The sequence below is a fragment of the Pyrgilauda ruficollis genome, unplaced genomic scaffold, assembly GCF_017590135.1.
Source record: "Pyrgilauda ruficollis isolate IOZ18807 unplaced genomic scaffold, ASM1759013v1 scaffold16, whole genome shotgun sequence".
In the NCBI taxonomy this organism is placed as follows: domain Eukaryota; kingdom Metazoa; phylum Chordata; class Aves; order Passeriformes; family Passeridae; genus Pyrgilauda; species Pyrgilauda ruficollis.
The window spans coordinates 5,552,064-5,566,951 of NW_024514764.1; the positions used below are offsets into that span (position 1 = coordinate 5,552,064).

At 38.8% G+C, this 14,888-nt stretch overlaps 1 protein-coding gene across 1 annotated transcript; it reads right to left on the reverse strand.

Annotated features, from left to right (window-relative positions):
* Positions 1 to 82: 82 nt before the first annotated feature.
* LOC121350853 (radial spoke head 10 homolog B-like) lies at positions 83 to 13,988 on the reverse strand. The gene is made up of 20 exons (XM_041462580.1): positions 13,894 to 13,988; positions 13,095 to 13,381; positions 12,283 to 12,358; positions 12,018 to 12,086; positions 11,639 to 11,812; positions 11,011 to 11,096; positions 10,279 to 10,399; positions 9,308 to 9,484; positions 8,501 to 8,642; positions 7,919 to 8,040; positions 7,265 to 7,451; positions 6,468 to 6,576; positions 6,304 to 6,383; positions 6,056 to 6,204; positions 5,152 to 5,259; positions 3,949 to 4,122; positions 2,746 to 2,797; positions 2,124 to 2,234; positions 854 to 1,049; positions 83 to 430 (listed from the first exon to the last, which is right to left on the reverse strand). Exons 2-20 carry the CDS (start codon positions 13,346 to 13,348, stop codon positions 163 to 165), a joined length of 2,655 nt encoding a protein of 884 aa, XP_041318514.1. The 5' UTR covers positions 13,349 to 13,381; positions 13,894 to 13,988; the 3' UTR covers positions 83 to 162.
* Between the last annotated feature and the right edge of the window lie 900 nt (positions 13,989 to 14,888).

The window sequence follows — 14,888 nt, forward strand, 5'->3', positions numbered from 1 at the left end:
TCTGGTGTTTCCCTCTGAAACCAGCAATTCTTGTGCATGCAGTTGAGCCATTCTTACAGCTTCCTACAAGTGGGTCTTCTGGGGTTGTTTTGGTTTGTTGTTTTTTTTTTTTCTTATTTGAAGAGTTCTTGCTTGAAGCTTCAGCAGTTCCCAGCAAAGGATTTATTTCTTTTTCTTTTTGTCAGCAGTTGCCTTGGTACCTGTGGGTGCTGCCTTCTTTGCCTCTTCCCCCTCAGGCTCTGCTGCTTGTGAGCCTCTTTTCTTTGGTGAGGGTTCTGTTTTGGAGGCCTCTTTTCTCAGCTGGAGACCTCTCCAAGAGAGGAGTTTCTCCCAAGATGACGAGGCTCGTTCCCTCTGCTTGATACTCTCCTGTAATTCTGCTGCTTCTTGCCTTTTTGCCTCTTCTTCTTCTTCTTTTTCAGCAATAAGTCTGCATGATCAAAATTTGAATTTAAGATACTGTAAGAGAAGGGAAACAGGTTTCCACTGGCTAAGCAACTCCAGCTCTAATCATAGTGTGAGCAGCATCAACTGCCACAGTGCAGAGAAGCAGAAAGTCTCTAATTACCCCCTCAAGTCCAAATATGTCTTAACTGTCTTTACACAGAGCATGAACCAAATACCAGGAAATACCAGAGCTAAGTTTGTAAGGTGAAAGCAGCCTGTATTTGTTACTCCAGCCAGTAGCGGAAAGCACATGAGTTTCATTCTGTATGTTACTAATGAAACCTGTGGGAGTTAGTTTTCCAGGTACAGTATGCTATATTACTTTCTTGAACACTTCTCATTTTCAATAATTTTGCTTGTGGAAGATAAAGGATAACAGTACTGCCAGACAAGATTCAACACTCACCTTTCCAGCTCCTCAGCCTGGCTCTTTCTCAGCTCAGCTAATTCATCATTCTCCTTTTTTATTTCTTCTATTTTATCTCTCAGCATTATGTCATGCTCAAAAGCAGGGAATAACTTAGTTGTGAGAAAGGTTTCCACCTGACACATCCAGAAACTAAACGGCTCCTTTTGTTCATCTTTATCTTCTTTTGCTTCATCTGCAAGATGTAAATAAAACATGTTTATTTAGCAGGGCACTTCTATTTCAAATGTGTTTTGGACTACAATATTTCAGCTCTGATACTCTGCAAAGGGAAGGTCTGGCTTCTGCATGGTACAGAGGATGCAAGGTGTGAGACACTTTGAACTGAATGGGGGTGGCCCTTTTGTGAGGCTTCAGTGACTTGGCCCTGGGAATGGCACAAAAAGACAATGCTCTTCCCTTTAATCCTATGGTAAGAGTCTTCTGCAGTAACCTGATGACAGTTCAGTATCTGTGACTCCTGTGCACGGGGGAAGGGATGAACAAACATGAGCACCTGAAAGGACAGAGGTGTGTGCCAGTGTCCCTTGTCATGTCAGGAAACAGGCCAGGCCCAGGTGATGGGCCCTGAACAAACAGTTTTTCAGATGTGTAACATTTCACCCATCAGATTTCAGCAAAAGAGCTGATGACTACATAAAGATCCTTGTCAAACTCTGTCCTTGGATTTGAATTCTGTAGCAGAAGAAAACATTTAACAAACATAAAAACCAACCCAGATGAGATCTGCTAATCAGCTGGAAGGAAGATGGTACAGAAAACTACGACCTTCAACATACCAAAGTGCTCTTACTGAACATCTCTTCTGCCTGAGTGTTGGTCTGTCCTAACATAAGGCATCTTATCCCAGCTAGTGGTGGCACACCACTAATTATAATTCTGATTTTAAGTAGAAGCAGCAGGACCTGGCAGTAATACATTTTATTTGTCCAAGACACTCCACAGACAGGCTTGCAGCTTGAGCTTCTCATAAATACAAATTACAGCTTATAGATGCCCCACAAATTAAACACAGCGTTTTAAAATTGGGGAAACTATGTAAGTCAGTACTTAAATTCTTATTTAAAGTTTCCTTTTCTTTTAAAAAATATTTTAAATTTTTAAAAAAATCTTCCTCCAGAATTAATGCTCATTTACTGCCCTCTTGTGACAAGCTGAAATCTGCCAATACAAATAAAACGTCACAATTCAAGATCTACAAGAGATTTGTGTGTGTGTGTTAAGTCCTAAAACAGTAGGACTGTTTTACCTATCAATTCCTTTTCTGGACAGGAATCTTGTTCTTCTTTTACATCCTTGCTGGGCAATGACACATCATCTTTGCTTTCTCCAGGAGTTATGGGAAATGAGAGAAGAGTTTCTGATATTGCAAAGAAAGAAAATTAAAATTACTCAGCCTTTAATCCTGTGCATGAAATTCCAAGTTTGATCTTCAGCACAAATATAGGTTGTTACCTGCCCTGAAAGTCAGACCTGTGGTTAAAATACTTCTGAAATGATGAAAAGTTTGTTTCTAATGAAGGCACAATACAGAGTTCAAGCTCCTGTTTCCATGCCCACATGAGTGGGACAGAACTGGAAGAATTAAGGTTTAAAAAGCATTTAAAGCTATTTTTAAGGAAAAAGTGATAGCTTCTAATTAAGAAAAAATTCAGAGATTCCAACTTGCCCAGCCATCTGTGTACAGCAGGTATGGAAAGCTAAACATAAACTTTGTCATAATTGCCAAACTGAATGGAGCTGCCCTCTGTAACTGCAATACATCACCTATTTCCATGATCAGCTCCTGTTTAATTGTTTTGAAAGTTGTAGAAAAAGTGAATCTCCTCAAGCCAGTTTATAGTTTTGTAGCCACTTTACACAGTACTCACCCAGTAGAGAAGGTTGATGAGCAGGCTTTGTGTCTTCACAAGGTCTCGGTGGCTGGCAAGAAGTTTTAAATTCAGTTACTAAATGTCTGGGCCTGTGTTCAAATCACAAAGTGAAATCCCAATCATGCAAATTCCTATCTCCAAAGCATTCTTCCAGCCAAATGCATCCTGCAATCATGCCTATCTCAAAATATTTCTATTGCAGGAGTGTTTCACCTTTTCAAGTATTACCAGCTAACACTTTTCCTTTGATACCAGCCAGGCAAGCAGGATTATCCTATTTCAGAGCTAGGGGAAGACAGCACTACAGAAATTGAAAGCTCCTGTTCCTTGACCTGTTCCTCTGTTCTTACATGTTGCTCTACATATTGTTCATCTATTGTTCATCTGCTCCTGAATGTACAGCTCAGCTGCCTTGGAAATGTCATCATTTATGTCTGTACCAATTATACTTCTGCTGCACTAATGAAATGTAACACAAGAACAATTTTAGCCTCAGTACATTTAATTAAGGGGTTTTTTTTCTTTTTCCTTTTTTTTTTTTTTACTATTTTAACTGGACCACTTCACTGTCCAACTGTGTCACTGCTTGCAGTGATGCTGCAAGGGAATGGGTGCATAGGGTGAGAACAACTGGCCAAAGAATGGGAAGTGGTGGTGTACAGTGGCACTACTGGCTCACTAGAGGCTGTGAAATTATGTTTGTGAATACTTCTTGAATTAATAAAAATACTTCCATCTTGTGCATAATTCCAAATAATAACAATTTTAATTCATGTCTTCAACTACTCTGTATATGCAAATTGCACCAGTGTCAAGAAAAAGAGGACAGCTCAACTGCTGGCAAACAGCAAGGCTTGCTACATACAACAGCTGCCATTTTTACAGGACAATTTTAGACACTCAGCTCAATGCAGAAGAGACATATCTTTCACGAGCCAACCAATCTGTCAGTTCCCCTTCGGAAGTACTATGTGTATTTACAGTTATCTGGAAAATGTGCAAATATGTTAAAACTGTCTACACTGATGTTAAAATTTAAGGTACCAACAAACAGAAAAAGCAGAAGGACTCAATCAAGTATTTTTTTATGCAAAAAGGGGAAATTGGTTACCATGGTCAGGAAACAGAACATTTTCAGGGCCTGACTTCACTCTCTCAGTGGACACATAATAATATTGAACAGGTCTGCATCAGCCTTACCTGGGGTGGAGAATGTTCCGTGGGAGACACAGCTGAGGTTTCCTTGGAGCACTCCTTGATTTCAAAGCTACTTCTTTTCTGGTTATCTTCAGCTTCTTTCTTCAGGATCATATCCTCAGTAACATACACCAATGCACATTCAAGAAGAGCTTCAAAAAATTCTAGAAAAACCATCTAGAGTAAAACAAAGGCAGTGGTAAATTAGTTCATTTTTACAAAATCTCTTCATTAACAGGCCTATGTACCTGAGCAAGCAAAGAACTCAGAAGTTGTAGTGAAGTCCCCCTGGCCTCATTTATCTAGTCAAACATCCCTTTTTCTGAAGAAAAACTGAGAACAGCCAAAGCTCAAAAAATTCAGGAGAGGATATGATGTGTTATACTTTATACTTATACTGAGCTAAAACACTGCACTGATTTTTGTTGTATCTGGAGCTATGAGAAATTTCTCCAACAAGTAACTCACAACTACAGCTATTACCTAAAACATCATATTTTAATTGCATGGGATGCTGCTAGAAACCTCAAGAGTGGGTTTATAATGGATTCCTTAGTAAGACTTACACTGTGTGTTCAGTTTATCAGATCCTGTTTAAAACAAATTCTGTTATGTCATTTACAAAAGACTGTTGCTAAGTAAGAGTTAACTCTTTAAGGGTGAAAACCCTCTACACTAAGCCAGTTCTCAGGTAGCACAAGAGTCTTCTGCAGTCACTATTTGTCCTCACTGAGGTGGCAGCACCTCACATGTCACTCATCAGGTTTCTTGCATCACCAGATTTTCAGGATCAGTGGGTTCAGATCTTACTTACTGATCCACCTTAACAGCCTCAGTGCAGTGACTAATCCCTGATCACTGCATATCCATATTGTCAGGCAGCTCCCTACTACCAGCACTCCACTGGAAAAGGCATTTCCCTGCATCGATTATGGCACTCCTAAGGACCTTTCTGAATGGTCAAGTATGCTGAGACTGTGCTAAGATGAGGTAATTAAGAAAAAACATAGAAGTACATTAGCTAAACTAAAAGATATAAGCAGAACAAAGGAAGACAAATGGAGGCTGAAGTTTTACTCTATTTTTTAAAAATAAATTAATTCCTTTTCCTTCTCTTCCAGCAGGTAGGACAGCATTTGCAGTAGTTCTTAAAAGCAATTTTAACTGTTCCTGTAGCAACAGACTATGGGTTTTTTCCATACACACCTCCAGCTCCAGGTTGACACCATGGATGGCAGGTAGGGAGGCACCAATTTTGACAAATATTCCCAGAACTCTTGCAGCAGTTAATTGTTCACTGAGAAGTTTATAATCCTGGGTAAGAATAAATATCACATGTTAACAGCACTTAAGGCATGCCCCACATGGACCTAATCTACCTCCCTTTCAAGCCTTTGCCAAAATTTCTAGTGGTTTCAAATTATACTTCCACATATGTAATTAACAGCAGAAATTCTAGTCCTATTCAAGCCAATGGGAATTTTCCCTAGACTGCAAAAGCAGTGTTACAAAAGAACTTGAGAAAGCTCATAAACAAAAATACAAAAAATTACAACTTTGTCATCCGATCTTTTCTTCATGAAAAAATTGCTCAGATTTATAAAGTGAAGCACCCAAACCCTCGGCATATCAGGGGGAATTGTTCTCTACCTTCATAGTAATTTTGATCTGTCCCCAAGTTACTGAATTTTAGTAAAGAAGCTCATGCTCTTATTGTAGTAATTTATTGAAACGGTTTATGGTGTTATTTCAATAGCTGTCAGTCTTTGAGTTCTAACAATAGGACATGTTCATAAATACATTTTATAGATGGGGCAGAGTGAGACACAGTGGGGATCAGCAAAAATATTTATATTCCCTTAAAACACATTTGTCTAGGATTTGATAAGAGTAAAAAGTTACAATTCAAGTAATGACAAAGTGCATAAATAACAGTAGATAATAGTAGAACAACTGTTCTTTTACTGCTCCTTGGACAGTTTGCACAAATAACCTCACTCCCACCTTCTCAACTGTGCAGAAGCCACAGGGACTATTTTAAAAGGCTCATAAAAACTGAACAAAGAGATCACATCTAATCACACAAAACAAAGCAAAATTAGACTATTACATCCAACATCCAGAGGAATTGCCTCAGCTTCACTGTGGAGTCAAATGGAGGTCTGGGACATGGTCTAGAAAAGTCTTTGTATATATCCCAGCATTTCTCAAAGTAGCTCATGGCAAAAGATGAGAATTCTTTATCAGAATATAAGATACCTTTCAAAATGAATTGGGAAAAAATAACATTAACAATAAAACTGCAATGCATGTGATACTAATTAATGAATTCTGCAAAGAAGAAATAGCATTGCTTACTTTGGACACAACAGGCAGAGGGCAGAACATTCCTGAACATCATTTCTAAGAAACACTTCTTCAGATTAGGAACTTCATCTCTACAGTTGAAACAAAACCACTCTTGTCTGGGAAGATTCAAACTGATTTTACTGAAATAAATATCACTAAAAGATGAAACTTACTTGTACTCTTTATGATAGATATGAAATGCCAGGTGAACAAGGTAGGATACAAATGTTCTGAACAGTAATATATGTCTTGGATCATGTATGTTCTTAGGTGGTTCATCACCTGAAAAATTTTTTAAAAACCAAATTTCTGCTGTTCTCATGTATATTAAAATGCTTATAGGCATACTGATTTTTCAGCCCTTCTTATCCTCTCCATCTGCACCTATCACAGTGTAACAACACTCCCAGGAGACTCACACCAGACAATGCAGCACTTCCAAACAAATTTTAAGGGAGAACTGTCCACCTGTAGCTGGATCTTGGACAATTCTCTTTCTAGAAATGCATCCACTCAGCATATATAGAAATAAAAGAGGATTCAAAGTTGGAGTTAAACCCTTCACATACTAAGGACAGTGCAGGTCTAAAGGGATTTGATTGATTAACTGGCTCTATGGAAGACAAAAAAATACTACATGCAAACCAAAGTTACAAATACTAAAAAAAAAATAAAATTTGTTTCTCCTACTTCTCTCTCAAAATTCTCTCTCTCTCTCTCTCTCTTAAATTGTAATGGCAAGACCAGGGGTGAAATAGATGGCTCTTCAGGCCAATTTTTTATGTTGTATTTTAATTTTGCATTTTCTCGCCTAAGGACCAGAAGTGCCCAGAGAAGTATAAATTGATCCACTGAGAACTCCCAGGCACAAGGTACTGACTCAGGACCACTTAACTCCCAGAGCTGAGCTGCCAGGAGAACTTGCCACTCCAACCCTCCACAGCTTACCCTGCTCACCAGGAATACAAACCTCTCAACAGTCGATCTATTTCAGCAAGAGTTACGGAGGAGAGAAGAAAATTGCAGTCCTTCAGAAATCTCCAAAACTTCAGCATAGTCAGGGAGCAAACACCGTCAGGGGAAGCACAGCCTAAGGCACTGTAGAAGTAGTAGGCTTTTCTCAATTCTGAAATATGCCTCAACACAGCCAATTGTACCTGAATAAAGCAGGATATATTTTCAGCATCATCTCAAAGCAATAAGAGACCGGTTTGTATTGATCCTGTAACTGGGCAGATAATTATTTGACCTTGCAACTTAGCATATCCCTGGCTAAGAGTTCACAAAAGCATTACTCAAAAGTAATGCTTCAACTCAGAAGGGTTTTGGTGACTGATAAAAACAAATCATCCTCTGTCAGTGGACAAACCTCAGAGTAGCTAAAGCTGGTTGCTCCATGCCCTTCCAGATATGTTAACCCATTTTTAACTGGCCTTTTTTTAGTGGAAGCTCAGAAGAGGCAATACTGTCTATTCATTCTTTTTGCTTTTCTGTTTTCATGTCTTTCAGATTTTCAAATAATTGTTTAATGGAAAAAGTTACTTTAACACAAATAAACCAGAGATAAAATAGTATGAAACACAATACAGGGGAAAACTGAAAGTATCAAACAGTAGACTTATACTTGTTGCATTTCATCCTCTCTCTCTTCTCTTGGGAAGAAGGAAAGCAGTGATGATACATCCAAATCAATATCTGATCCCAGAACAGAAAACTCTCCCAAGTCCTTAGTGATTGAAGTCCTTTCTACCAAGCAAATAAAATAAGTTAGAACAAACTAAAACAAAGCTTACTATATACACACACAGAAAAACAAAATGTGTATTATTCCTTCTTATATTACTGACTTGGAACAATAGATTCCTTCACAGTAAGAAGGAGAGATTTCACAACCAACAGCAGAACAACTGAAGAGCAATTCTGTCAAATCAACCCCTAACCAAAAGGAAATGCAGACATTATAAAACCTGTGAAACTTTCACACAACAGCTCCATTCATTACAAGATGTGGTGTGGATGTGCCACATCACTCCAAGTGTCACTGACAGCAAATGCAGCATGGAAGCAAAAGCCATGACTCCTATTTCTATCTAAATTCTTTGAAGAAATAGGTCTGGTCCTTGAGTATGTACAAACAGTTTCATATTATAGTAAAATGGAACAACAAAATGTGACTAAGTAAAATGTGTTTTGTTAAGCTGCTCACCAGTGCCAAAATTGCTTCTTGGGCTAGTGGCTCTCAGGTTCTTGGCTTTCACAGCAGACCCTTGATGAGTACGACATTCCACAGGATGATCATTTATAAACTCTCCTTCAAAAGCATTACCATCCTTGAAGACAAAGATGCCCTACAGACAGATTAATTATAACATAAATATAAAACAAAGATTAAAAAACCCTCCAAACCACTAATTCTCTCAGTCAAATTTCCTTTTCAGAATCTTGGCTAAAATGCAATATATGAAATAAAATACAGCAAAATAATTTTTCCTACCCTCTTTTACTGCATTTTGTCACCTATTAGATAGGTACACTGTTGGGATGAAGGACTGACTATATATCTGTTTGATTTTGAAAAGTATTTTCCCCCCATATAGAAAGACTTGTTTGTACTCCTTAGGTTGCATATATGGCACTCCACTCAGAGTTTTTTCAAAAGTCTGTTTTATGAGAGGTTTTAAGAACTTCTCTGTGCAAGGACAGCTTGAAACCCATTAGCTCGTAGTAGAAGTGTGAAATTCTGACCAACCACTGCAAAACTCAAGATGCACCCATTGAACTGAAAATATCCACAGTGAAATATATGTCTTTGTATACCCAAAACATATCTAATCACAGAGTCAGCCTGTGTCCTTGGAAGGACTCCAGCTGCTTTTGGACTCTCTGCCCTTTGTGTGGGGATTCCATCCACACTGCAAACTGAATGTAATTTGCTGTACAGAAATCTAGAGATCCACTTATACAGAGCAGAACAGTTTGCTCTGCTGTTGTCTGTAGTTCTGACAATACTCACCTTGCCATGCTTCTTATTATGCACCCATTCTCCCTTGTACACTGCTCCATCAGCATAAAGAAATGTCCCATGTCCATGGCGCTCCCCTTTTACAAAATCCCCCGCATATGCATTCCGTAGAGAATACTTAGACATTTCCATTCTCTTCAAAAACCATGTGTGCATACCAGAACCATGCTGAAAAAAATTGTGTGTTTAAAAAACAGGTCCAGACTTTGGCAATTCTCTGAAATAAAAGCCCCCAGCTGATGGCTGCAGCACTTCAAAGCGGGGACAGAACTAGATCCTACAACGGTGCGTGGGAGAAGCACCCAGAGGATGCACTGCACCAACACACACTTGAGCAAGCTCTACCACGGGACTCCTAAAGATACCCACCCTTCCTCCCTGAATCCTTCTCCTGAAGTGAACAGCCAGGTGAGGAACACCATGCCACAGAGCCAGGATGGTCCACAAGCTGGACTCCTTGACAATTTTAAGCAGAGTGGAAAGACAGAGCAACTAACTCGCCTTCTTTTTGAAACAGAATAATAAATGGAAGGAACTGAAAATGCCACAAAATTGTCTCCCATCATAAAACTTTTCCAAGTGGGAACAGTGTGGTCTAGTATTTTACAGGTGACACAGAAATAAACTGCCACATATACCTACTGCTGAAATTGTAGCTCAAGCTAAGTCACAAACACTTCTTTAACTTTTTTTTTTTAATTGAAAAATGTTTATATTTTCCACTAGGGAAAGAAATTTTGATTTTATAAGACTAAATCAAAATCCTTTAACAATTTGAATATTGCTAACATAAGAATCAATTTACAATAAAGAACATATTTTTTGTTATCCCAACTGGCAAACTCAACTGGCAAAAATGATACAAAGCTCCTTTGATATTGCACAAAACTCCCTATTTAGCTTTCCTAGAGTAGTGGACAGATGCTGAACTAAAGAAGGGTTTCTGGGGAAGAAGTTAATACCTGCATGCCACACTCCCACTGTCCTTCGTATTCTTGATTATCTGTCACCCATATCATTCTTCCATGTCCATGTCGTAGATTTTTCTTCCACTGACCATTATATATATTTCCAGACCTGTAGCTGCAAAAAAACCAATGAAAGTTAATTCATACTGAATTCTGTGCTGATCTCATAGAAGGTTTATGTGAAACCTCATTGCTAATAAATTTATAATTTATTAAGGCTAAATAGAAGCATTAAATTGAAAATTGACTCATATGACATGGACACAGAGGTTTTATTGTAGCCACTGTTTACCTCCTATTTTAAATTTAGAAATCACTAAAAGTATTAACCAGCTCTTTTTCCCAAAAAGTCTTTTCCATAGCTATTAACAATATTTGTTTATATATAATTCTATAGATAAGTCATTTATTCATAAGGCAGCTTTATCTGCTCAAATCAATCGAGTGTGTTTGTCTGAATTGTGGTTTACCAAAGCTGATTTGGGATTTTGTCTTTAGCTATTCTTTTGTGTGAATGGTCAGTAGAAATACTGCACATAAAAATAAACTTCTAAAGGTCTGTTTTGTTATCATAAAGCACTTTGTACATTTTTTATTCCACTGCAGAAGGTACACACTACTATGAAATGACAGCATTTGTACCCACTTTATACAACACAAGAAACTGCAACATAATTCACAAAAGTAAAAAATGTTGAGGGTAAGAACAAGTGTTATCATATTTACCGTCTGATTCCCCACCCTTCTCTGACATTATTCACCCAATCACCTTTATACCAGGAGGTCTGTTCCTCATCATAATAAATCTTACCCTGAAACAAAGAGCGTAGTCAGTTTAAATACCTAAATATTCATCTATCTGAATAAAACACCACATACAAATAACATGACGCTTGTAATCACGTTTTAATACTTAGGGTCACTTTGACTCACTGTACTGAAAGCAACTGAAGGGATACAATTCACTAAAGAAAGCAAGCTCTTTTGATTAATATTAAGACCTTAGAAAACACCAAGTGTTCAAAAGAAAAATCCTATTACATTACATCAAAGTCTACCATTTTTTCAAACCTCTTGGAAATACTTTGAGAGAGCTAACCTTGGCATCTTAATTACAGTACTCAGTCTGAGGCAGATCAGTTTTCTGACCCATTCAAGTCTTTTACTTCCAACAGTAGGTCTACAGTATTAACTGTATTCACAACCTCAGAAAAGCTCTCTAGGAAAAACAAATCTCTACACAGCATAAGATCATGCAACAGAACAAAAGACTTTCGCAAAACCTTTGCACAGTAACGCTTGCTGCTCCTGAAGTTATCACCTGAGCCCATGCCCTCATTTAGTTCTTACTGACCTTTCCATGTCTTTTGCCATTGCACCAATAACCAATGTAAGAAATTGGATGAGTACCACTCCTGAAAACTCCATATCCGTGCCTAAGTCCATCTTGGATTGATCCTTCGTAAACACTGCCATCATTCCAGGTATAACGGCCATTATGCATCGGCACATTCTTAACAAATGTTCCCTGAAAGATTAAATTACAACATTAAAATCTAAGATTCTCTGTTTCCCAACCTTCTGGGACAAGTCAGGCTTGTAATGAAATCACTGCCACAGCTCTGCAGTTACCACCTGTACTGTACCAATTACTGCACCTTTTCTACTTTCCTTCAATTTGCCCATCTAACTGCGTGGAACCGTATTCAGTCATAACTTAAATTGTACTTTACCTCGTACTTTACTCCATCAGCCCATGAGTAAATCCCTTCTCCATTCATACGCCCTTCAGAAAACAGACCCTTCAAAATGAAGAAAATAGCATCATTTGCAGATTTACTCTTACCCCAGCTGAAGCCTACAGTGACTGTAAGATTTTAAAAGAATGACACATTAATTCCCCTCCAACTACTAGTTTCAAATCAAGAGTTTTAATGTTTCTCAGTGCTCTTGAGAGAGAACTTACTGCATTACTTTTTTTTTAATTTATACACTTACCTTGTATGTATTTCCTCCCTCAAAACATATAAATCCTTCACCCTCATAGAATTCATCAACTTGTTCACCTTCATAGCTACAAAGAAAACAAATTAAAGATGAAGATTTCAAGTCACTGCCAATAGATCTAAATCACATAAATGACCATATAATCACATAAATAATATATAAACGATCATAAATGACCTTTGATTTACCATGGTCTACACACAGGTCAGCTGATGCATCTTGTGTAGAATAATGAACAACCAGAAAATTTTAAAATTTTTGAAACTTCGTTGTAACATTCCACATAATTGTTGTGTTGCCTCAGACCCATATTTCCTTCAATTAAGAAAAAAACCCACATTGGTAGTATTTTCTACCTTACAGTCAGGCATGCTGGCATATGACACATTACATATAAATATCATATTGAAATAAAAAAGGATTTTGTTAACATTGCCATTCACCTGCTTGCTCAGTTTAAGATATTCTGAAGATACAAGAGCAGCTTTAAGCATTAAAAGCCAGCAACAACTAAGATTACATGATATATTTTCCTGCACCTGTTATGTGTATACTTTCACAAAACTTCACTGAAGGTGAACAAGCTAAAAGAATGAGGGTTTTGGCAGGCAGAGAGCACCAGCAGCACTCTAGGATGCAAGAAGGCAGCAGAATTCCACATGTATATCTCCTAAGGTGCCACTGCTACTAGGTCTGAATAACCTGATTCTCTGCTTCAAATCAGTGTTTGTATGACACTGGCTACAGCAGAGGTACTTAAATGAGAGTTCTTGACTTCACTGCTGTATTTGTAACAAGTGTACCTTTTTATAATCACTTGAGCAAGAACAGGCTCTTCGTGGATCGGGAGAACAGGCTGGGCTGGTGGTTCCTCTACCTCTGGCTCTTTATCTGGTGCCTCTGGAATTGCTGGAGTTTCTGTGCTCAATGAGTCACTCTGAAAATCTAGTGTTGTTAAGCTACTCCCAGCTGGGGTATCTAGAGAGTCTTCTGAATTCTCAGCAGCTGCCTTCTTACCATCTTTCTTCTTGGCATCTTTCTTCTTGCCTTTTATCATAGCTACTGAATTGTCTCAGTGTGTACTTTCTTTCTGAAAAATGAAAATTTATTTCTGTCTGAGGTATATATTTTTAACCTATAAACTAGTTAAAAAACCCAAAACACAGACAACTAAAAAAGAAACCAAAAAAAAAAAAAACCCCCAGTATTTCTGTGATTATTATAAATGCATGTATTAAAGTAATCTCTGTAACAGCAATTCAAGCCAGGGGTGTCAGCTTGTGGCAGGCAGGCCACAAGGTTAACAGGGAGCAGTGTCTGTGAATTACCTGCAAGTCTTCCATCAAAACCACTGTGATGCAAGTGTTATCAGTAGACCTACTTTTGCCACATGGAGATCTCCATCTTTATCTGATTTTTAGCTATTAATTACATTGAAAAGCTGAAAGCCATTTCTCAAAGATATGCATTTGGCAAGTTCTGGGAAGTTACACCTGCACTACTATTATTGATTTAATTTGCTTCCAAGTTATGAGTTGCAGACTGAAGCACAGCACAGCACAACAACCAAACCTTGTAGTTATTTTGCCAGTTGAGAGCTACCTGAAGGTTACAGGACTGCCCGCACAGCTGCAATCCTGTCACAGCCGCGTATCACCGCTCGATAGTGCAAGAACCCAGCCTGCGAGTGCCGCAGCGGCGAGGCCCGGCAGGGACAGCCTCAACCGGCACCGGCACCGAGCGGGGAACGGCGGCGCCGGGCCCTTTAGCACAGGGACCCGGCCGGTGCCGAGCCCCTTTGTCCCGCGCAGGCGCAGTGCGGCGGCGCTGCCGTAGCCATAACAACGGCGCCGCCGCGGGGCCCGGGCCCGGCCGCGCTGGCTCCCGCAGCGGCGGAGCAGCGCGCAGAACCGCGGCTCCGCTCCGACACGGACAATTTGCTGCAGGTTCTTGGGCACAGCCGTGCCGGGCACCATGGGCACGGCTCTGCCATGTTGATTGGAGAAGCGGCGCGGAGTGGAGGAACAGCAGCAGCATCATGGCCGCAGCTCCATCAGCAGCAAATGGAGTGTGAAGGGAACACAATCCATAAACACAGATTTCTTGGGTCAAATCTTGGTCCTACAGAACTGGAAAAGTGTAGCTACCTGTTTTAATGGTTTTATTTATTATTAAGATAATTTTATTATATTTATTATTAAGACCATTTTCTACTTGTTTTGATTGTACTGAGAATTTGGACTGACCCGACGGGCAGTGCCTGCTGAGACAGCTTTTTGTCCCATTCATTATCAGAAAAGGAATCCCTGTTCTTGAAAAACAAGTCTGAATTTGGAAGGGGACAATGCCAATTAAAAGTAATGATGCCAGACTAATAATTCTATTCAAGCCTTAAACACGGATAACAGGAAATTAATCATTAAATGTAATATTAAACCTCTAAGTCATTATCTGATAAAACCCAGCTTTGGTATAAGAAAAAATATTTAAACTTGTGTATAATTTTCATTTTCTCTAAAATTATCATATACGTGATGTATAAACATTGAAAACTAATATTTGGTTTATGGCATTGCCAGGGACTTGAATTCACATTC